This window comes from Phocoena phocoena, chromosome 11, assembly GCF_963924675.1.
Source record: "Phocoena phocoena chromosome 11, mPhoPho1.1, whole genome shotgun sequence".
Lineage (NCBI taxonomy): Eukaryota > Metazoa > Chordata > Mammalia > Artiodactyla > Phocoenidae > Phocoena > Phocoena phocoena.
In genome coordinates, this window is record NC_089229.1 from 59531293 (window position 1) to 59549412 (window position 18120).

Here is an 18120-nt window from a genome sequence, read left to right on the forward strand (position 1 = left end):
CTCCCACAAGGGAGAAAGGGGCTCCTTTGCTACTACTTTGCAGTAGGGGCAGGCCGAACGCTTGCTGAAGACATCTGGAAAAGGAAGAGAGGAGATAATCGTCCTAATGAATGTGCAGAAGACGAGAGCAGCTCCAGTGGGAGGATTAGAGGCTCATTATGGTTTAATATGATTGATCATCTCTGCCCGCCAGCATTATCCTAGAATAGTCATGAAGGTCGGAGAGACCCATGCCAGTCAGAGCGCAAGCTCTAGGCCCCAGAAGATAGAAAACATACTTGTGTGTCAAGTTTTTTTCATTGTAAAAATTCATACCCGTGGCCCCAATCCCCTAACTTTTTTCCATAAAAAAATCCTCCACTCCCCGCCCCAGTGGGCCCCACTTGTCTATGATATCTCAGCCCTGGGCTGTTCCCCCATATTCTTCACCAACTCTGGCTGATCCTCTCTCTAGCGACCCCACCCCATTCCCACCCTTTGAGAAAATAGCCACAGTTTCCACTGCAGCATGGGCTGAGGCAGGTCCAAGGGGCCCTTCAGTGGGTACTGGCCGACACTCGGTTCAGGTGGAAGGCCCGGGATACCTCCCGATAGGCATTTCGAAGCAGGACATATGGGAAACAGGACTCCAGCATGTCCAGAGTCAGGAAGGAGGATTCCTCCACCACCTGGAAGAGAAAGGGCCAAGACAGATGAGGACCCCAGGTAGGGCGTACCTCAGTGACACCCTGTCCTCTTCATTCAGTTCCCTGGGCCCTCTGGGGTGCTTAGAGTTACAAGTGAATGGGGCTCCCAAGGCACTCTCCCCGCCCCCCCCCACCCCGTTCCTCCCACACTTCATTCCACTCTAGGAAAGCAATGTGGCCTCTTCAGATCCATTATAATGGCCTCTGTGCCCCTCCTCAGGGTTATATAAAGGGCTCAGACGAAGAAAGCAGGAAAGAATCACTTCTCTAGCAACGGAAAAACTCCCATTCTCTCCCATTCTGGATGCTAAATCATACGTGGGTGGGCAGCACAGATGCAGGTAAGGATGGATAAAAGAGCTAAAGACAAAGCTCTGCAAAGAAAGAAACAATTACCACCACAGGCCAAGAAAGAGGGGTCTGGAATCCACCCGGTCCTCTTGGGCTGGGCCTCAGTCTCCTCCCTCCCTTAGTACAGCGCTTGGGGAACAGTAAGGACGCTGCATGAAGGAGCAGGCATGATTAATTAGTTTAATTAGAAGCCTGTGTGCTGCGGTAATCCCTGCAGCCCCAGAGCCAAGCAGAATGATAGATGGAGATACCTGGGTAAGACAGAGGGAAGCGGGGCAGGGAGATATTAGCGAAGAGCAGCACAGCCTAGCGTTGGGCCAGAGGGCCCCCTTCCCTAAGGAAGGAACAGGGTGTCTTTCCTTCGGTACTCTCCTCACCCAAGAGGTTATGGGACTAAAAACACACTCTGGAGAGAAGTGTCCCATATCCTCTGGCAGTTCACACAGATGGGCCTTCCCGATATGTCTGGTGTTTCAAGTCCCGAAAATTCACTCAGGGAAGAGAATCTACCGTCTCTACTCTAACATGTGTCTCTCCCTGAAGCCCTTTCAAGTTTTAAAATTTGTAAGATACTGCAATTCTCAAACCATGCACACACAATACACACAACAGCCTCAGAAGAGCAGACACCACAGGCTGAAGGAAAGGAAATCTGCCCGTAAAACTGTAGCTCTGATCTTGGGTTGGATGACAGAAAGAATTTCTTGCTACACACGAGACTTTCAAAACTTAAGCCAGGAGACAGATAGGATCTCTTTTCCAGGACATGACCCTTGGGTACAGGGAAATGAGTGGTGGCTTCAAGAAGACCCACTTGCCCAAGACTTCTATATTCTGCTCTATTAAGCACAGAAAACCACAGGGCTCCTAACTGGAGGAAATTCATGGTAGTGGAAACAGCCCTAGAGTGAAGGCCAAGAAATGGGTTCTAGTCCCAAATCTGCCCATGTATTCTGGGGGAGACCTTGGCTGTCATCTTTCCCTCCCTCTCACCTATGAATTGTGAGGACTGGGCTAACTGCCCGCATCTGATCTGGTTCTGACATCTAGGATTCCATGACCCTATGAGAGAGTCATTCCTTCCCCCGTGACACCCAAGCCAGGAACAATCTGACAGTAGTGGGGGTGGGCACTGCCCAGGCTTGACAGCCAAGACAGAAAGACCCCACAGACAGAAGTGCCTTCCCAGGATTTGGGGCTACCTGAGTAGCCTCTAAACTCAAAATACAGCTCCTTCCCTTCAGTCATTTCCAATTTCTCCGTGGAACCGTTTGCATTTAAATCGCTTTGCAGCAGCTAGGCCCTCTGTCTCTTCCCTCCTACAAAAAGTGCCTGGTCCTAGCTCTGTTCCAGCCACTCTGCAGGCCTGTGATGCCTTAAGGGGCAGACAGCTTCCCACACTTTGGGACGGGGGGAGGGTGGGACGCAAAGCAGAGGGAGGAGATGGCACGGAGCGGCAATACAGCATCACCTCCAACCTCACAGAGGTGAAAACTGCCCAAGGGAATGAACAGGCGTGCCTAAATCATCCAGAAACTAAACTAAGCAGTGGAGAGAGGGGACTAACATTTATTTAGCCTCTCTTATGTAGTAGGCACTTTTATATATACTGTCTCATGAATCCTTGCCCCTCTATCATAAGGATAATTGCCCACTTTCATGGCTGAAGAATCAGTCTCAGAAAGGTTAATTAACTTGCCCAAGGTCCCGCTGCTCTGAAGACTGTGCTCTACCTAGCATACTACACTTGCCTTCCCTCTGCCCTCCTTTGCCTCCTGTGCCTTCTCACCCCTCACCTCACCCCCGCCCCCTCAGGTCCATTCTCTTCTCTTCTCCATCATAATCCTTAATCAGCCCAGCCTAGGCCTTTTTCAAGCTGGAGAAACGGAGACACAGACACCACTCAATGCCTGTGTATTTAAAGAAGGAGACCCAGAGGGGGTCCCAGGCTTGCCTGCCCCTAATATTTGTCGGCCTGGCCAAGAGTACAAATGGAAGCCCATATACCAGATGACTAAATAAATCAGACAAACTATTCTTCCTTGTGACCTTTGCAATATGTAGTCGTCTCTCAGTATTCATGGGGTACTGGCAGGGGATTTGTTCTAGGACCAGCGCTGGAACTAATTCAGGGGATTCAGATACCAGAATCTGCAGATGCCCAAGTTACTCATATAAGATGGCATAGTATTTGCATATAACCTACAATATCTTCCCATATACTTAAATCACCTCTAGATTACTTATAATACCTAATACAATGTAAATGCTGCATAAACCATTGTAAATACAATGTAAATGCTTAAATAGTTGCTGGTGTGGGCAAACTGAAGTTTTGCTTTAGGGAACATCCTGGAATTTTTTTTTTAATATTTTCAATCCACGGTTGGTTGAATCCATGGCTGAGAACCTGTGGATATGGAGGGCTGAGTGTACCTTTACAATTTCATGGAAGACAGGTTTGAATCAAGAATTCTTAGACCCCTCGGAGTTCTGCACCAGAACAGGGGGAAGAGAGGGAATCAGCCTCCAGCCTGGCCCCCTTCTCCTCCCACCCCCAGTCTGGGGGATCTGTGTACACACATAAACTTCCTGTCTGCACATCTAAACTCCAGCCGTACACTCCGTGGCCTCCAGAGCACAGTCTGCCTCAGTAGGACGGACTTGGAGAAGCTCAGCACAAGCCCTACAAGTGGGCTGGAGCTGCTTAGCAGAGAATCCTCAGGCCCTAGAAATCTTTAGTGGGGGCTTCAAGGTGGGGCACAGGCTCCAGGTGGGCATGTCCTCTTCCTGTAGGCCAGAGGGGGCCACTTAAACCCAGGGCCCCGGACAGGAGCCCCTCCTGTCCACATCTAAGTGCAGCATTAACCGAGGGAATCAGACTTTAGAGCAAAAGAGTAAACATGTTGAAGAGGGAAACAGGGTCAAAGAGGAAAAGATTTTTTTTAAGTTAACTGGGTCAGAGTTCCCAGAACTTTCTGCCAAAGTCGGGGAAAGGCCACAGCTTGGGAAGACAGAAGAGACAGCAGGAGCTGTCTGATTCATGGCCCACCTGGCTCCCTGCCTTACAGCTTTTCAGCTAAAATCCCATCCCTCCTCTGAGCCCCCATCCCCCTCCCCCAGTTCAGCTGTGTGCTACTCAGCACCTTCTTCGTGGTACTCTTAAGGACAAGAAATACAGCAGTAGGAAGTGGTCAAGTAAAACCAAACATGTACTGGACAGATAGTTAAGGATGAGGGACACAGCTGCCCCACCACATCAGACTCAAGAACACTGCAGGGAAAGGGGCCCAGTTAGCTAGGGGCTGGGAAGACCCTGTCCTGCAGAGAAGTCCTCGAAGTCTCTACTACCTTGGGATTACAAGACAAGTCTAGAATGTTAGCCAGAACGTAAGGCCTAGACCTCCTCAGGCAGAATTAAGTTCTTAGTTAATGCTTTTGGGTGATAACAATGGCTGGGAGCCAAGGACCCTAAAGAGGAACCTCCTTCTGGCCCTTCCTCTAAGACCAACTTACACCAGATACATACCAAGCGCATAAGCAGAGAAATGGATTCCCGATTTCTGGTTTTAAGCTTGTCAGTCTCCTGGCCCAGCTGCAGGAGGCTGACGGAAGCTACCTGTAAGGGAAGAATTTGTAAGGAAGCAGATTTTTTTTTTTTTTTTGCGGTACGCGGGCCTTTCACTGTTGTGCCCTCTCCCGTTGCGGAGCACAGCCTCCGGACGCGCAGGCTCAGCGGTCATGGCTCACGGGCCCAGCCGCTCTGTGGCATGTGGGATCTTCCCGGACCGGGGCACAAACCCGTGTCCCCTGCATCGGCAGGCGGACTCTCAACCACTGCGCCACCAGGGAAGCCCAGGAAGCAGATTTTTATGGTCAGAGTACGACAGCCTCAGACTACAGAAGTCAACAAAAGATCAAGGAGGTGAGTTAAGAAGTGCCGGGATGCTCCTGGAGGCTCAGGGTGGGCAAGCGGCAAACCCCCAGGTTTCGGAGATGCACACCGCCTCTAAACTAGCCAGTGCAGACAACAGGAGGTTGCTGGAGGAGAGGCTGCAAGGGGCGAAGAAAGGACCTGCAGCAGAGGCAGGTAATACTGTATGCCAGGAGCTTAATCCCTTTTCCTAGGCGGCCTCCAGACACCACTGTCATCAGACTGTTTACAGCTGACTCCCCACCCGACCAGAGACAGGGCTGGGCCTCTGATTCAGACACAGCGCTCTTGGTATTCTCCTCCTGTCAGCTCCCGAATGGCTGTCCTCTTCGTTCACCTTCAGGCCCCCAACAGATCAAAGAGGGAGAAAGATATGTCACTAATTGCATCCCAGGCCCAGGTTACCTGTACTCAGCAAACAAAGAGGGTAAAAGGGGAAGGGCGGGGGGTGATTCCCTTCTCACCCCATCTTAGAGATCTGGTGTGAATCCTCTTTCTATCCAAGATGCTCAGAGCCCATTTTGTGTGGCCTGTTGTCCCAGTTTAAATAGAGGCCCTCTCACTAAGCTTCCAAGTCCCCGACATGTACTTCTCAGGACAAGAATGTGATTCCCTAGAGCATATGATCTACTGCTTCCTCCTAAAAAGAGACAGATAAGGACCTAGTTTTTAAATCAGGACCGTGCTTTGCAAAAGAATAAGCTCCCTATTGCTGAGAATGCTCCAGCAGGCAGTGGGTACTGGACCATGTTTCAGAGGTGTATGGATGGGATTCCTCCATGGAGTATTTAGAATGGGGAGCTCTGGGGCCTCTTTGAACAAAGGAAAGAGATTACTTATTCTGTGATTTTCCAGAGGCAAAACTTAGATCAATAATGATAGCTACAGGGAGTCAAACTTCGGCTAAAAAAATTTTTAACAATTTTTTTCAAACAAACTGGACATAACCTATAGTAAAATCAGCTGCTTGACTGTAAGTTCCAGCCCCTAGAAATCTAGACAGTGATTCTCAAAGTGAGACCACAGGACGGGCAGCACCAACATTTCCCGGACTTGTTGAAAATGCAAAGTTTCCAGCCCCACCTCTAATCCACTGAATCAGAAATTCTCCAGGAGATTCTGACTTACAATGAAGTTTAAGAAGTTGAAAAAAGCTTGACTTTTTATCAATATTAGAGTTGAAAAGGGCCTTATAGATTATAAAACTCAGTGTCTCTCCAACTTCACTGTACATCTGGTCTCCTGGAGACCTTGTTAAAAACAGAGGCCTGGACTCACCCTAGAATATTCTAATTCAGTAGGTCTGGTGTAAGGATCAGAAATCTGTATTTTAACAAATTCCCCAGGATAATGTAATGCACACCAAGGTAGTGAATCATAGATTCAGTTTAATCTTTCTAGTTAATAAATGGGAAAACTGAGGACCCAAAAGTTTGGGTCTTCAGAGATCACACAACTGCTTAGTGGCAGATCCAAAACTAGAGCTCAGATTTGCTAACTCTTAGGCGAATGCTCCTTCCAAGTATTTGGGCAGAGGCTGAAATACCAGCTGTTAGAGAATCTAGAAGAAACCCCTGCCTTTCACAAAGTGGCCTCTCACTACTTAATGAATAGGATGGGAGGTTAGTCTCCAAGGCCTGCTCAACAATAACTGTCTATGGATTTAAGTCAAACAGTTCCCACCAGACTTTGCAATCGTCCATTCCTTATAACCTATACCCACTCACCACCAGAAATTCCTTGAGGTGAGTTTCAATGTTCTTGTTGTAGAGGGTGAAGAGGGCAGCAGACACCTGGATGATGGCTTTGGTCAAGCAGTGAATATTGTTGCTGTAACCTAGGTTATTATTGACAGAGAGGGAGAGAAAAGAAAGGAAAGTGAGCCACCCCAGGCGACCCCAGCTAGTAACTTCTCAGTTTTTCAGGCTGGGCCGTCCCTATTTGACACCAAAAGGACTGGAAGGCATTTGAGGATTAGGAGAAGGATATTCCTATGAAATTTCACTGGAATTGAATTTTAGGAATAGTTCATTCTCGAGTGCTTTTTGAAGCAGAACTTTACATCTGAGTCAGAAGTCTGTGTTTTCCAGATAAATGTCTCCGTCTCATCTCTCGACCCCAGGACACTAACCTAAACTGCACTGGTCCCTCAGACCTACTCCTTACTTACCATCCTTCTCAATGCTATAGAAGGAAGCTGGGTCCATGGCAAGGAGGGGGAGGGAAACGGCAAGAAAGATCAAGAGCAGGCAGGCCACCTTATATTCTTCCTCAGGGGATGACGTATCTGGAAAGAAGGAAAAAGGAAAAGAGAGTAAGGTCAGCAAACGGGAGTTTTCTTCCAGGGGGTCCTACTTCGCAGAATTACTAGGAGAATCACATGAGAAAATATCTGTGAAAATAATTTGTAGAGCACTATAGGCAAGTCATTACTGCTGCAGGGGACAGTACTAGCCTCCACTGATAGTGAGAGGCCTGAGTCCTGGAGGCTTCCCCTGGTGACTGAGCATAGCTCTTGGCAAAGGGCTCTGCTGACATGCAGTTTGAGGGCACTCTGTCAGCTACCTGGTGGGGTACAGAGGCAGGAAGGAGAGGAAAGAGTCTCACCAAAACCGAGAGAGAAGAGGGAGAGCCAGTCTGGCAATTTTAAGAGGGTTTACTACCAGCCCCCTGATTCCATCCTGTTCTGAGTGTGTACAAGTATGAATGTGCTAATCCGAGGACATGTGTAATGGAAATATAAGAGACAAGTGTGAGTCCAGGGGAGGAAGTGCATGGTGTCAAGCTGATTATAGGGGAGGGGAGAGCACACGATCATTCTGGGGAACTCGGATGCTATACCACACAACTTAGTACGAATTCGCGTCTAGTGTGTACTGTTCGCTCATCGTTTCATCTGCATTGCTCTTATTTCCCCAACCAGATTGTAAGTTCCTTTGAGCACTTGCTGAGTACCAGACTCTCACTTAATACTTTTTAGCTGATTGACAGATCAACTGGTTAGAACCTGACTAGAAATCTAAATTGCCTGTGGAAGTATTTTCTGGGGATTAGAGACTATGCTTTAAGTCTTTTCTTAGCTCCCAGTTTATAACCTCTGAATTCACAATCCTAAATAAAGGCTTCTTTGAGACTCACATTTTTCCACCCCAAAATAGGGTCCAAGCCCTCCGTTGCCCCCTTTCCCCAATCTTACCAGTTTTCAGATTGGCAATGGCAGCCACCAGAGCTGGGTCAATGTCACAGCCCACCCCTGCAGCAGATGCTAGCTCAAAGACACTCAGGGTCACCTGGTAGAGAAGAAAACAACATTCTGGAGGGTATCCCCTGGAGAGAAGTGCTTGACAGAAGCTACAGGCAGTCAAGACTCCTGGATCACAGATTCTAAACTTTTGGTGTACTATCATCTTTGCTGGGTATTCCTTTCATAGATCTCCCTAACCTACAGGGGAAAGAGGAAAAAAAAAAAATCCAGTTCTTTAGCTTGGCATTCAGATTCTCCACAATACAAATTTATTTTTTCAACCTTATTTCCTCAAATGCTTCCTACAGTCAATGCAGCCAGGGTGATTTATTCACTGTCTCCAAGCTACAACTTAGTTTCTTACTTGCATGCTTCGGTTCATGTGCTTCCCTCTTCTAAAGTGTCCTTTCTTCTTGAGAGATGATAGAAAATATATATATTGGTCCCTGCCCCTGGTTCCTGACACAGGGCTCCTAAAACCCTTGTAATTCCCTAAATGATAAAAACACTAGGAACATTTTTTTGGTCTTATGCGGCAACTCTGGGTGTGCTCCTGAACAGCTCCCGGATGGCGGCTGCTCACCAGAAAGACCACGCTTGGTTAGAAGTTGGGAATTTTCAGCCGCACCACACCCCCACTGCTCCAGAGAGGGGAGCGGGCCTGGAAATAGAGTTAATAATTGATCATGCCTACGTGAAGAAGCCTCCATAAAATCCCAACAGTACGGGGTTCAGAGAGCCTCCAGGTTGAGAACACATCCACGGACCAGGAGGGTGGCGCAGCCCAACTCCACGGGGACAGAAGCTCCGGCCCTCAGGATCCTCCCAGACCTCGCCCCACGGATCTCTCCATCTGGCTGTTTATCTTATATCCTTTATCACATCCTTTAATAAACTGGTAGATGTGTTTCCCTGAGTTCTGTGAGCCACTCTAGCAAATTAATGGAAAGTAAGGAGGGGGATATTGGAACCTCCGACCTACAGCCGGTGGGTCAGAAGCACAGGGGACAACTCAGGTTTGCAACTGGCTTCTGAAGCGGGGAGTAGGTGCAGACTTGTGGGAGTGAACCCTTAACCTGTGTGATCTGACACTATCTCCAGGTAGACAGTGTCAGAATTAAGTCTCAGGACATCCAACTGGTGTCACAGAGAATTGGTGGGGGAAAAACCTCCACACATTTGGTGACCAGAAGTGTCAGAAGTGAAGTGTTCTGTGTGAGAGGAAAGAAGACTCCCAGGAGAGAAACACGCAGGAAAGAACTGGGTTTTTCCCTACATAGGAAGGAAAAAAGTCTAGAGTTTTCCCTCTTTACCTCTCCTCTACTTACATCTGACACCCACCCTTGAGGCCTAACTCAAATCTCATATTCTTTATGGAGCCCTCCCTGTTGACTTCAGCCCAAGCTCATCTCTCCCTCCCTAACCTGGCACTACTTACTCCGCAGTGATCATACACTGCACCTGGTATCATCAGTTTTCTTTTCAGATTGGGAGTGAGATGTATGGCTTATCTCATCAACTAGATTACAATTTTTTTTTAACCTCATGGCATAGAGAGGGGAGGAAAAAGGCTTTGGAGTGAGAAGATCTGGGTTCAAATCCTAGCACCACCACTTACTAAATGTGTGACCTTGGCTAAGAGTTACTTAACTTCTTCGAGCCTCCATTTTCTCATCTGTAAAAGTGGGATAATGACACCTACCTCACAAAGTTGCTGTGAAGATTAAATTAGACCACATGTGTAAAGTATCTACCCTAGTGACTCACAGAGTCACTAAGACACTAATAACCGTTGTCCCTTTCGCTCTACTTCCTTTCTCTCAAAGCCAGGAACTCTGCATTTCTTTTATCCTCTCTAGGCTTTAACACAATGCTAAGCACATAGAAGGCATTCAGTTAATATTGATTGATTGATTCCTGAATCCCTCACTGTACTTAGAATCAGGTTCCCAAGATGTAGCGCCAAATACCCACCCACAAAGTACTCAGACCCCTTTTGAGGTTAAAAAAAAAAAGAAAAGACTTGAAAATGTTCTGAGAGAACAAGGATAACTGTTTCAACAGTAGATAACGAAGTAGAGTATCTTATGCAAATAACCCCACAGACATAACAATAAACACACTGCCTGTGGTGCTGGACACAGAAAGTTAACCTCAGCCACGTTCTGTTCTGCCCTTTACTTAAATTCCCTACTAACTAAATAACCCTGCTCATGGCACCCGTGACCTAGGAGATCAGGGACCTGGTCCATGACCTGTGGTTTTCTGGAGGAAGAAAGTGATTGTTGAAGGAGCTTCTGTTCTCTTCTCCTAATCTTCTCACCCCTCTGAGGCAGTAACAGTATCTCTGTAACAGGTCATCCCCCGTGCCACCGACCTGCGCATTCTCCCAGGCAGGCAGAGCCTAGAGCTCGGAGCTGCCTGGGAGATGCCAGCTAGACACACTCCTGACAGGCCAGAGCGTTCAGCCCCACCACCAACAGCTGCCCGAAAACCAGGTTCACCGTGACACCAAAGACCTGGCCTGAAGGAGCAGCCAGCCCAGTGAAACGTCACCCCCTCAGGGCCCGTGACCCCTTGACCCTCATCATCTGATTTCAGGCAGAGAGAGAGGAAATGTTCACAACTCTTTTGACCTCAAGGTAAAGGAAGTTTTTTTCTCTAAGTTTTCTTTTTTTTTTCTGACTACTTCCTGTTAACCAGTTTCCTCTTCTCACAAACCTCCCTCCGTTAACAGAATCAATTATAAGAGAAGTGCCCTGCCCTGTGCATTTGAAGGCCCTTGTTCCCAGCCTTCAGCTGTATTTCCTGCAAAACATACTTGTTTGTTCTAGGCGATTCAAAAGGCAAGCTGACGTGAGGTGGGGGAGGGGGAATGGATGTTTAACTTGGGTGCTTACAGAGTCCCCTCAGCCTTTCCCCATCTCTAGAGGAAATGAGGCCCAAGGCAGGTGACACACACACAGAGGAACCAGAAAGTTTCAGAACTAGGAGGGAGAAAAGGCCAGAAAAAGAACGGAAAATCTGAGGGCAGGCAGGGTGGGCAGGAATGGAAGAAAAAAAATTTACAAAAAGTACCCAGGCTCCTGACTAAAGAGGGGACTTGTCTGCATATAGTCGGGTATCTAATTTGCACATCTTAGGAGAAAAGCTGTAGAAACTATCCTAGACCTTACTCCTCTCCCTCCAGTAACGTTTCCCTAGCCCCCGCAGGATCTCCCCAGGGCTCCCCAGCTGTGCATCCTCTTGTCTGACCAACACCCCTCCCTCCACAAAAATCTCCCCCAACGTGTTTCTATTCAAATTCTGGCTCTTCTCCCTGCAGTATTCTTCAGAGCCCCCTCTCCCTTACAAGACCCTAGCTCCATCCATTTTCAACAACAAAAATATCCTAATTAGATTCCACTTTGCACTCTCCCATACCTTGATATCTGTGTCTGGGGTGACAAACTCCTTCAGGCACTCAATGGGACCCATAAGAAACGGGCAGTGGGAGGAGAAAACCTGGAGGAAAGAGAGTACAAATGAGTCCAAGGGACAGTGGCCGATGCCTTCAAACAGGTGGAAACAAAGAAACAAAAAAAAGGCCTCAGCTTAGATAAGAACTTAGCCAGCTTCCCATGCCACTTCTCTCCTCATGCGTCTAGGTTTCTTCAGCTCATCTAGCCTCAAAGAACTTCCAGGACCTCTACCGAATTAAGCTCCATTCTCCTCAATGCTCACCAACCCTTTCCACAACTTCTCACACAAGCCCTACCCAAGGCTTTATCCTGTGGCAGCCCCCTCTCCCCCAGCTCACCTCCCGAAGTCCCTCTTGGGCCATGGCCCTAAAACTGAGGATAACTCCAATGATGGTCATACGCTTCAGTACATTATCAGCCCCTGAGGAGAAAGAAGTGCGTTCAAGAAGAGAACTCAGGAGAATGGCAACGGTTTTGCTTCTTCAGACCCAGCCTAGGCCCCAGAGCCCCCAAAACCCGTCATCCACAATGCTTTTCCCACAGTTCCTTCTCCCTTTAGGAGACGTGCTCACCCATCAGCTGGGGAAGCAGAGAAGCCATCAAGTCTGCCTTGCTAAAGTTGGATCTGATCTGAACAAGCACATCCATGTTTTCCACCACCAGCTTCTGCAGCCGGGACACAGAGCCATTAAGCACGAAAAGATGAGACCCATGGTACATCTTCCCCCCAGTCTCCTACCCCTACCCTTCTTCCCCCGGGGGCTGGACCTGCTTCCTGGGGGCTTGCTTCCACAGTACCTTCAGCTCCACGATCTGAGAGGTCACATGCCACATCAGGTTTTCACTCAGGAACTTCATGCCATAGGGGCCCAGGAGTTCAGCCAAAGCCCGCAACTCTGGAATAGAGTCACAGAGGTCCCAGGTGGGACTCAGAGAACACTGGTGCGTTTGCATAATAGCTATAGGGTAACGTGAACACCTTAAGTGTTTTCTAGCAAGGAAAGGAAGTGGGAAGTTGGAGAGCAAACGTAGCCTGAAATCCTATATTCAGGTGAGAGGTCTGGCCTGCCTGTGGGACAATTTACCTTCTCCCCACTGGTACCCACACCAAGACGTACCACAAATGATAACTATTTACTTTTCATTCCTATAAGAATCTAGACTTTCCCAGTCCCTTTACACGGCCCTGGGCTTTACTCTTGCTGGACTAGCTGCACTAGCTTTATCAGATGTTAAGCCCCTCTCTGAGCCTCAGTTCACTTCTCTGTAAAATGAAGAAACTAATATCCACTCTGAACACCTCACAGAGTTGATATGATAGCATAATCAGTACACATCCCCAGACTCCCAGTTGTCTTTTCCCCTAAATTCTTCTTCCCTCAAGTCTGCCCCATTACCTTATCCCTCCCTACCCAACCTGCTTCTGGCCCTTTGTGAATTAAATAAAACCTGGCTGAGGAAATCCCATGTTAGAAACACAAATTCAGACAGGGAAGAGCTCCAGCTATGATCTTTGGCTATGGGCGGTCCCAGCAGAGAAAACCATAAAGACCAGAAGTAACAAGAGACCAGTAGAGGAAAGGTGAGTTTAATATAGTTAACAAGAGTTCAGAGGGAAAAGGAAATCAAGGCTCCACACTCAAGGGTTTAAAGGCAGGACCAGTTGAGCTCCACCTCTACCACTGACAAAGGAAGTGGAACTGGTCACAGCAGCTGACACAGAGCCTCATGTGGAATAAATACTAAACATTTTTAGTCACATATTTACAATAGGAACAACTGAGCTGAGAACTAGAAAAGGATTTCCAAACTGGTCAACTCAGACAATTCTAAGATGGCTGACAGAGAGGCAGAGGGGCTGAACTGCCTTCTCTGGAGAGAAGACACACTGATCTGATTTGGATCTGCCAACTGTCCTTACTCTGGTCCTCTCTAGGCTAGTAACCCTAGGGCATCCTTCTCTATCCATCTATCTATTTTTGCAGCAGCATTGCCCCATCACCATGGTAACCCAGGGAAATTGGGGTGGGGGTGGTAGAAGGGGGAATCAGCATTACCTCCTGCTGCTCGTCAGTTGTCAGAGAGACCTAAAGCTGATTTTAGATGCTGCCTACAGCCTGTGGGAGGAGCTGATAAGAAGGGGACATCTGAAGCCTCCAGCAGGTAAAGGGTAGGGTCAGCTCACTGATGGAGTCAGTATGAGGGTAAGAAGAAGGCAGAGCTGGAAAACAGAACTGTATACTCTGATTTTCATAACGCCCCCCAAGGAAGGGGAAGAATGGAGAGGGCAGGGTCATTGAAACATCTCCTACCTGTCTCAGATACCATGCGGGGTCCATGATTTACATGGAGGTGAGAGGAAGGAGGAAGCAGTGGGATAGTTGATGAATCAGTCAGTCAGTAAAACAAATCTATTAAAAAGGATCTGCATGGCTTCAAGCCCTCTTTAAAAAGAGAATAACTTCCCAACTCATTCACGACACACTCCTCATCTGCCTGCCTTGAGACACAAAAGCGCTTCTATACACTGGGAAGCAGCGTGACATAGTGACTAAGCACCCGGGCTCTGGAATTTGACTGCCTTGAGTTGAAATCCCAGTTCTACCATGTATGAATGATGTATGACCTTAATCAAGCTCCTTAACCTCCCTGTGTCTCAGTGTCCTCATCTGTAAAATGGGGGTAATAAGAGTACCTACCTCAAGGCAGCTGTGAGGAGTAAAGGAGTTAAATACATGTGAACATTTAGAGCCAAGCCCACACTAAATGTCATCCATTAGCTCATCATCAGTATTAAACATCAGCAATCCAAGCACTAGATAAGGCTCTAAAACTTATCCCTCAGGAAGAAGACGCCATGATGTCAGACCACTGTTTAATAATTCCAAACATCAGAATGTCCTCCTTACATTTATCCTTTACCCCTCATTATATGTCCTACTCTTTACTCTTTGTGGAAATGGAAAATAACCATTTACTACCCTTCGAAGAATAAATCCTTTCAGTGACTTGAGTGCCCCTGCCCAGCTCCTAACTCCCCGCATCTTCCCTCTCCACCTTCAACCCCCAAGCTACTCCTCAATTCTGGGTCTCACTTGAAATCTCTTTTTACTGTCCCTAAGGCAGAATCTAGCAGAGATCTAGAAGAGTACAGAATGAGCCTCTGGGAAGGTAGGAGAATTTAGATGGGATCCATAGGTTAAGATATTGTATTGAGGGGAAAGGTTCGGCTCCCTGACAGGAGACCAGGCTCTGGGCTCACCAGAGATGTCAGAGAACTCCTCTGCGCTGAAGTTCTGCTCCCCTTCTCTGGGGAGGCTGATGAAGGCCTGCATGGCTGGTGAGAGGATAATGGTCCCACTGCTCGCCTGTCTAAGCAGACTTTCTAGGTACCTACAAGGTTGGCAAGAAAGCACAAAAGATCAGTGTTCAATCCTTTCTCCCTACCACCACCACTGGGCTCAGGAAGAGAAACTCCACCAAAGGCTGGGGTGGGGAGAAGAGACTCAAAGAAGACAGTACAACACTCTAATTAACACCCCAAGCTGTTGGCTCAAAAACACCTGGCAGTAGCGTGGTTCCGCTTTGCCTCTAATCTGCAGGGCATTTGGCGGTGCTGTCAGACGCAATGGTGTGCACGCCCTACCACCTTTACCAGCTACTGCATGCCCCTCACCCTTGGCCTTCCTCTGTCAGGTGAGACAAGCCTAAGCTGACAGGACAAAAATTCCTACTAATTGGGCTCCTCTGAAATATACTTAGTCTCAACCTCTCCAATGAGAGTGTTGGACTAAGGGCCTAGGACCCTGGAAGCAGGTCTCAAGTCAAACCTCCTGGACAGACAGAAGCCCCGTGAACACTTGTCATCCAGTCTCCAAATATGCCCTCCTGACCTCTGGGCAAGCTGAGAAGGCCTCCAGCCAGTGTCAGCAGAGGGCGTGGCAATGCCTGCCACTCACCCAGGCACTAGCTCCGGGCCTAGGTCTTACAAAAGTCACAAGCTAACCACGGGTAGGTCAAAACCAGCACTCAAACGTGAGGTTTTTCCCTTTTAAGTTGAATCAGTTGTCAAGTTTTTGAAACTGAGAGATTTTACATTAAAATAAGGATTTAGTGGGGCAGCGATCAGATGGGGCTAAGTGGTGGCCATCGCCTTTCAGAGGGGCATGCCCTCTCCAACTACTCAAAGTCCCCACCTAGCCCACAACACCCATTTACCTTACCTGCCAGGCCCCTGTTGGCATTTTATTGTAAACCTTGTCTCAGTCTTTCTCCCTCCTCAGGGGGTTCTTTGCAGCCGGGCGGGCTCCTGCCGAGCTGATACTGGATTAAGAACGCCACCCAGTGGCTTAGGGAGGTAGGAATCCAGCTCCTCTCCATCCTTAACCCTCAAAGGAAATACTGCTGACCCCTGCCTCCTCCAGTCTGGGGGAGCAGGCCCCTTTCGCTATGAAGAACAATCTACTAGACGCGACACAGTCATGTCGGGAGGTAAGGAGGCAGTGCTCCGGAGAGATGGTGTGAGACAGAATGGTCTCCAGGGGAAGAAACTGGACAAAGAGAGAAATAAAAAAGAACTTCAGAAAGAGGAAGAGAGATCATTTGAAATGAAAACAGTAAGAATCCAGAAAAGGAAGGTTAAGAACTGCAGATTAAGAGGAAAAGGGTCAAATTGTTACAGAGTAGATCAATGGATGTTACATGGAAGCTTAGAAAGAGACCTCATGGTGGACAGAGGGGATCTGAGTTTGCCCCAGCTTACAGCTCCAGTCCTCGGGCAGAAACAAGCTTCTGTTTGGGGGTCTATGACCCTAGGAGCTAAAATGCCTGGTCCCGAGGTCCTACTGCATAAAGGAAAAAGTGCTAACAAAGAAGCAAGGCAGCGAGAGAGGATAAGCAACACTGACCAATTTGTGTAAAGAGTGGTGATAGTCTGTTCCCCACACGAGTCCAGTGGCTGCGTCTGCTGCAGGAGGGCGTTGCGGATGACTCTGGACACATCTGCACCCAAAAACTGGGCCAGTGACTTTATGAAACCGATGTACGCTTTGACTCCTACCAAGAGCTCAGAAGGCCTGGCGATCTCCTGGGTTGTGGCATTGTAGCCAGCCAGCCACACAATGGCTCTAGGTGACAAAAACCATAATCACAATCATAATGACAAACATAGTAACAGTTATCACATTTATACTGTGTTCTGCGTGCTGTGCTATGATCTAACTACACGCATTATCTCATGTAAATCTCACAGCAACCCAATAAGGTAGGTACAATTATTATCCCCATTTTACGGATGAAGAAACTGAGACACAGATAGTAAGCCACTTGCCATCTGTGAAGACCACACAGCTAGCAAGTGGCAAAGCTGGGACCTGAATCAAATAACATTGGATTCTCAATCACCATGCTCTTCTGCCTCCTCTGGAGAAATTAAATCAGGTGGTAAAAGATCTGGGCTCCCAAACGCCATCTAACAGTACGTGCTTGCTTACAACCTCCTGCATTCTCAGGGCCAGCATTTGTCTTTTCTCCTCGGAAAGAATTAGTTCCAATGACTGTCAGAAATGGAAAGCCACACCCAGAAATCCTTAGAAGGGCAGTGCAATCCCAAGTGGCCACGGGATGCCAGGTGGAGAGAGGGTACACTTGGTTGGCACACATCTATAGCCAACCTTAGAGAAGGTAGAATAACTGTCCACACTGTATTATTTTAGGGGCACACCAGGAACACCCCTCCTCACTGGACTCCCAGCCCCTTCCAAAACACCTTCCCCAGGAACCTGAGAATTCACAATTAGAGTCAGTCCTCTGCCTGAGGCTTTCTTCCTCGTTAAAATGTAAACAGTAGGGGAAGAGGAACGTTAGACTTTGCCAACACAAGCTTTTGTCAGTCATCTCCACATCAGTATGAAAGAGTCCATCAGGTTCTCCCTAAAGTCACAGATGTTTGGGCGTTTTTTGTTTGTTCTGTGTTTTTGGAAAACTTTATGGCAGGGGAGGGGAAGGGAACAGGAGGGCCTACTCCCCAGATGAAAAGGAAAAGAGAAGAGGTACCACTTGAGGAAAAATTCTACGGAAGGGACAGATGGGAGGCAAGCCTAATCTATTTTAGAGTTTTCATTGAGGCCAAACCTTTAGGCCAACTTCCAGGCTTTAGGAACAATGATGCCAGTGACATGCTTCTCCAGGGCCTAGAAACCACTGCCAGCTTCTGAAGGTTTACACATGGATGATTACCAAATTGTCATCTTCTTGACATTTTATATGCACCTGAGACACTTCCTTCCATATAGCTAAAGTGTACGGAATGAAAACAAACTAATTTTACTGTCACCCAAGCAGAAAACTAATTGAAAAATTAGCCTGCATCTCCTACAGTCAAGGCACAGACTCCTAACTGTTCTCCCTACTCCTGTCCTTGGCCCCCCTAGTGCAGACAGAGTG

General features: G+C 47.8%; 1 protein-coding gene across 1 annotated transcript in view; it reads right to left on the reverse strand.

Moving 5' to 3' along the window:
- Positions 1-278: 278 nt before the first annotated feature.
- Positions 279-18120, reverse strand: part of NCKAP1L (NCK associated protein 1 like) — a 42867-nt gene continuing 25025 nt past the window's right edge. Inside the window, exons 21-31 of the mRNA XM_065886996.1 lie at positions 16584-16802; positions 14939-15069; positions 12475-12572; positions 12249-12342; positions 12015-12097; positions 11639-11719; positions 8168-8261; positions 7142-7258; positions 6699-6808; positions 4567-4656; positions 279-668 (exon numbers count right to left, since the gene is read on the reverse strand). Of these exons, the coding sequence (XP_065743068.1) occupies positions 537-668; positions 4567-4656; positions 6699-6808; positions 7142-7258; positions 8168-8261; positions 11639-11719; positions 12015-12097; positions 12249-12342; positions 12475-12572; positions 14939-15069; positions 16584-16802 (1249 nt within the window). The 3' untranslated portion in view covers positions 279-536. The remainder of the gene's footprint in view (positions 669-4566; positions 4657-6698; positions 6809-7141; positions 7259-8167; positions 8262-11638; positions 11720-12014; positions 12098-12248; positions 12343-12474; positions 12573-14938; positions 15070-16583; positions 16803-18120) is intronic.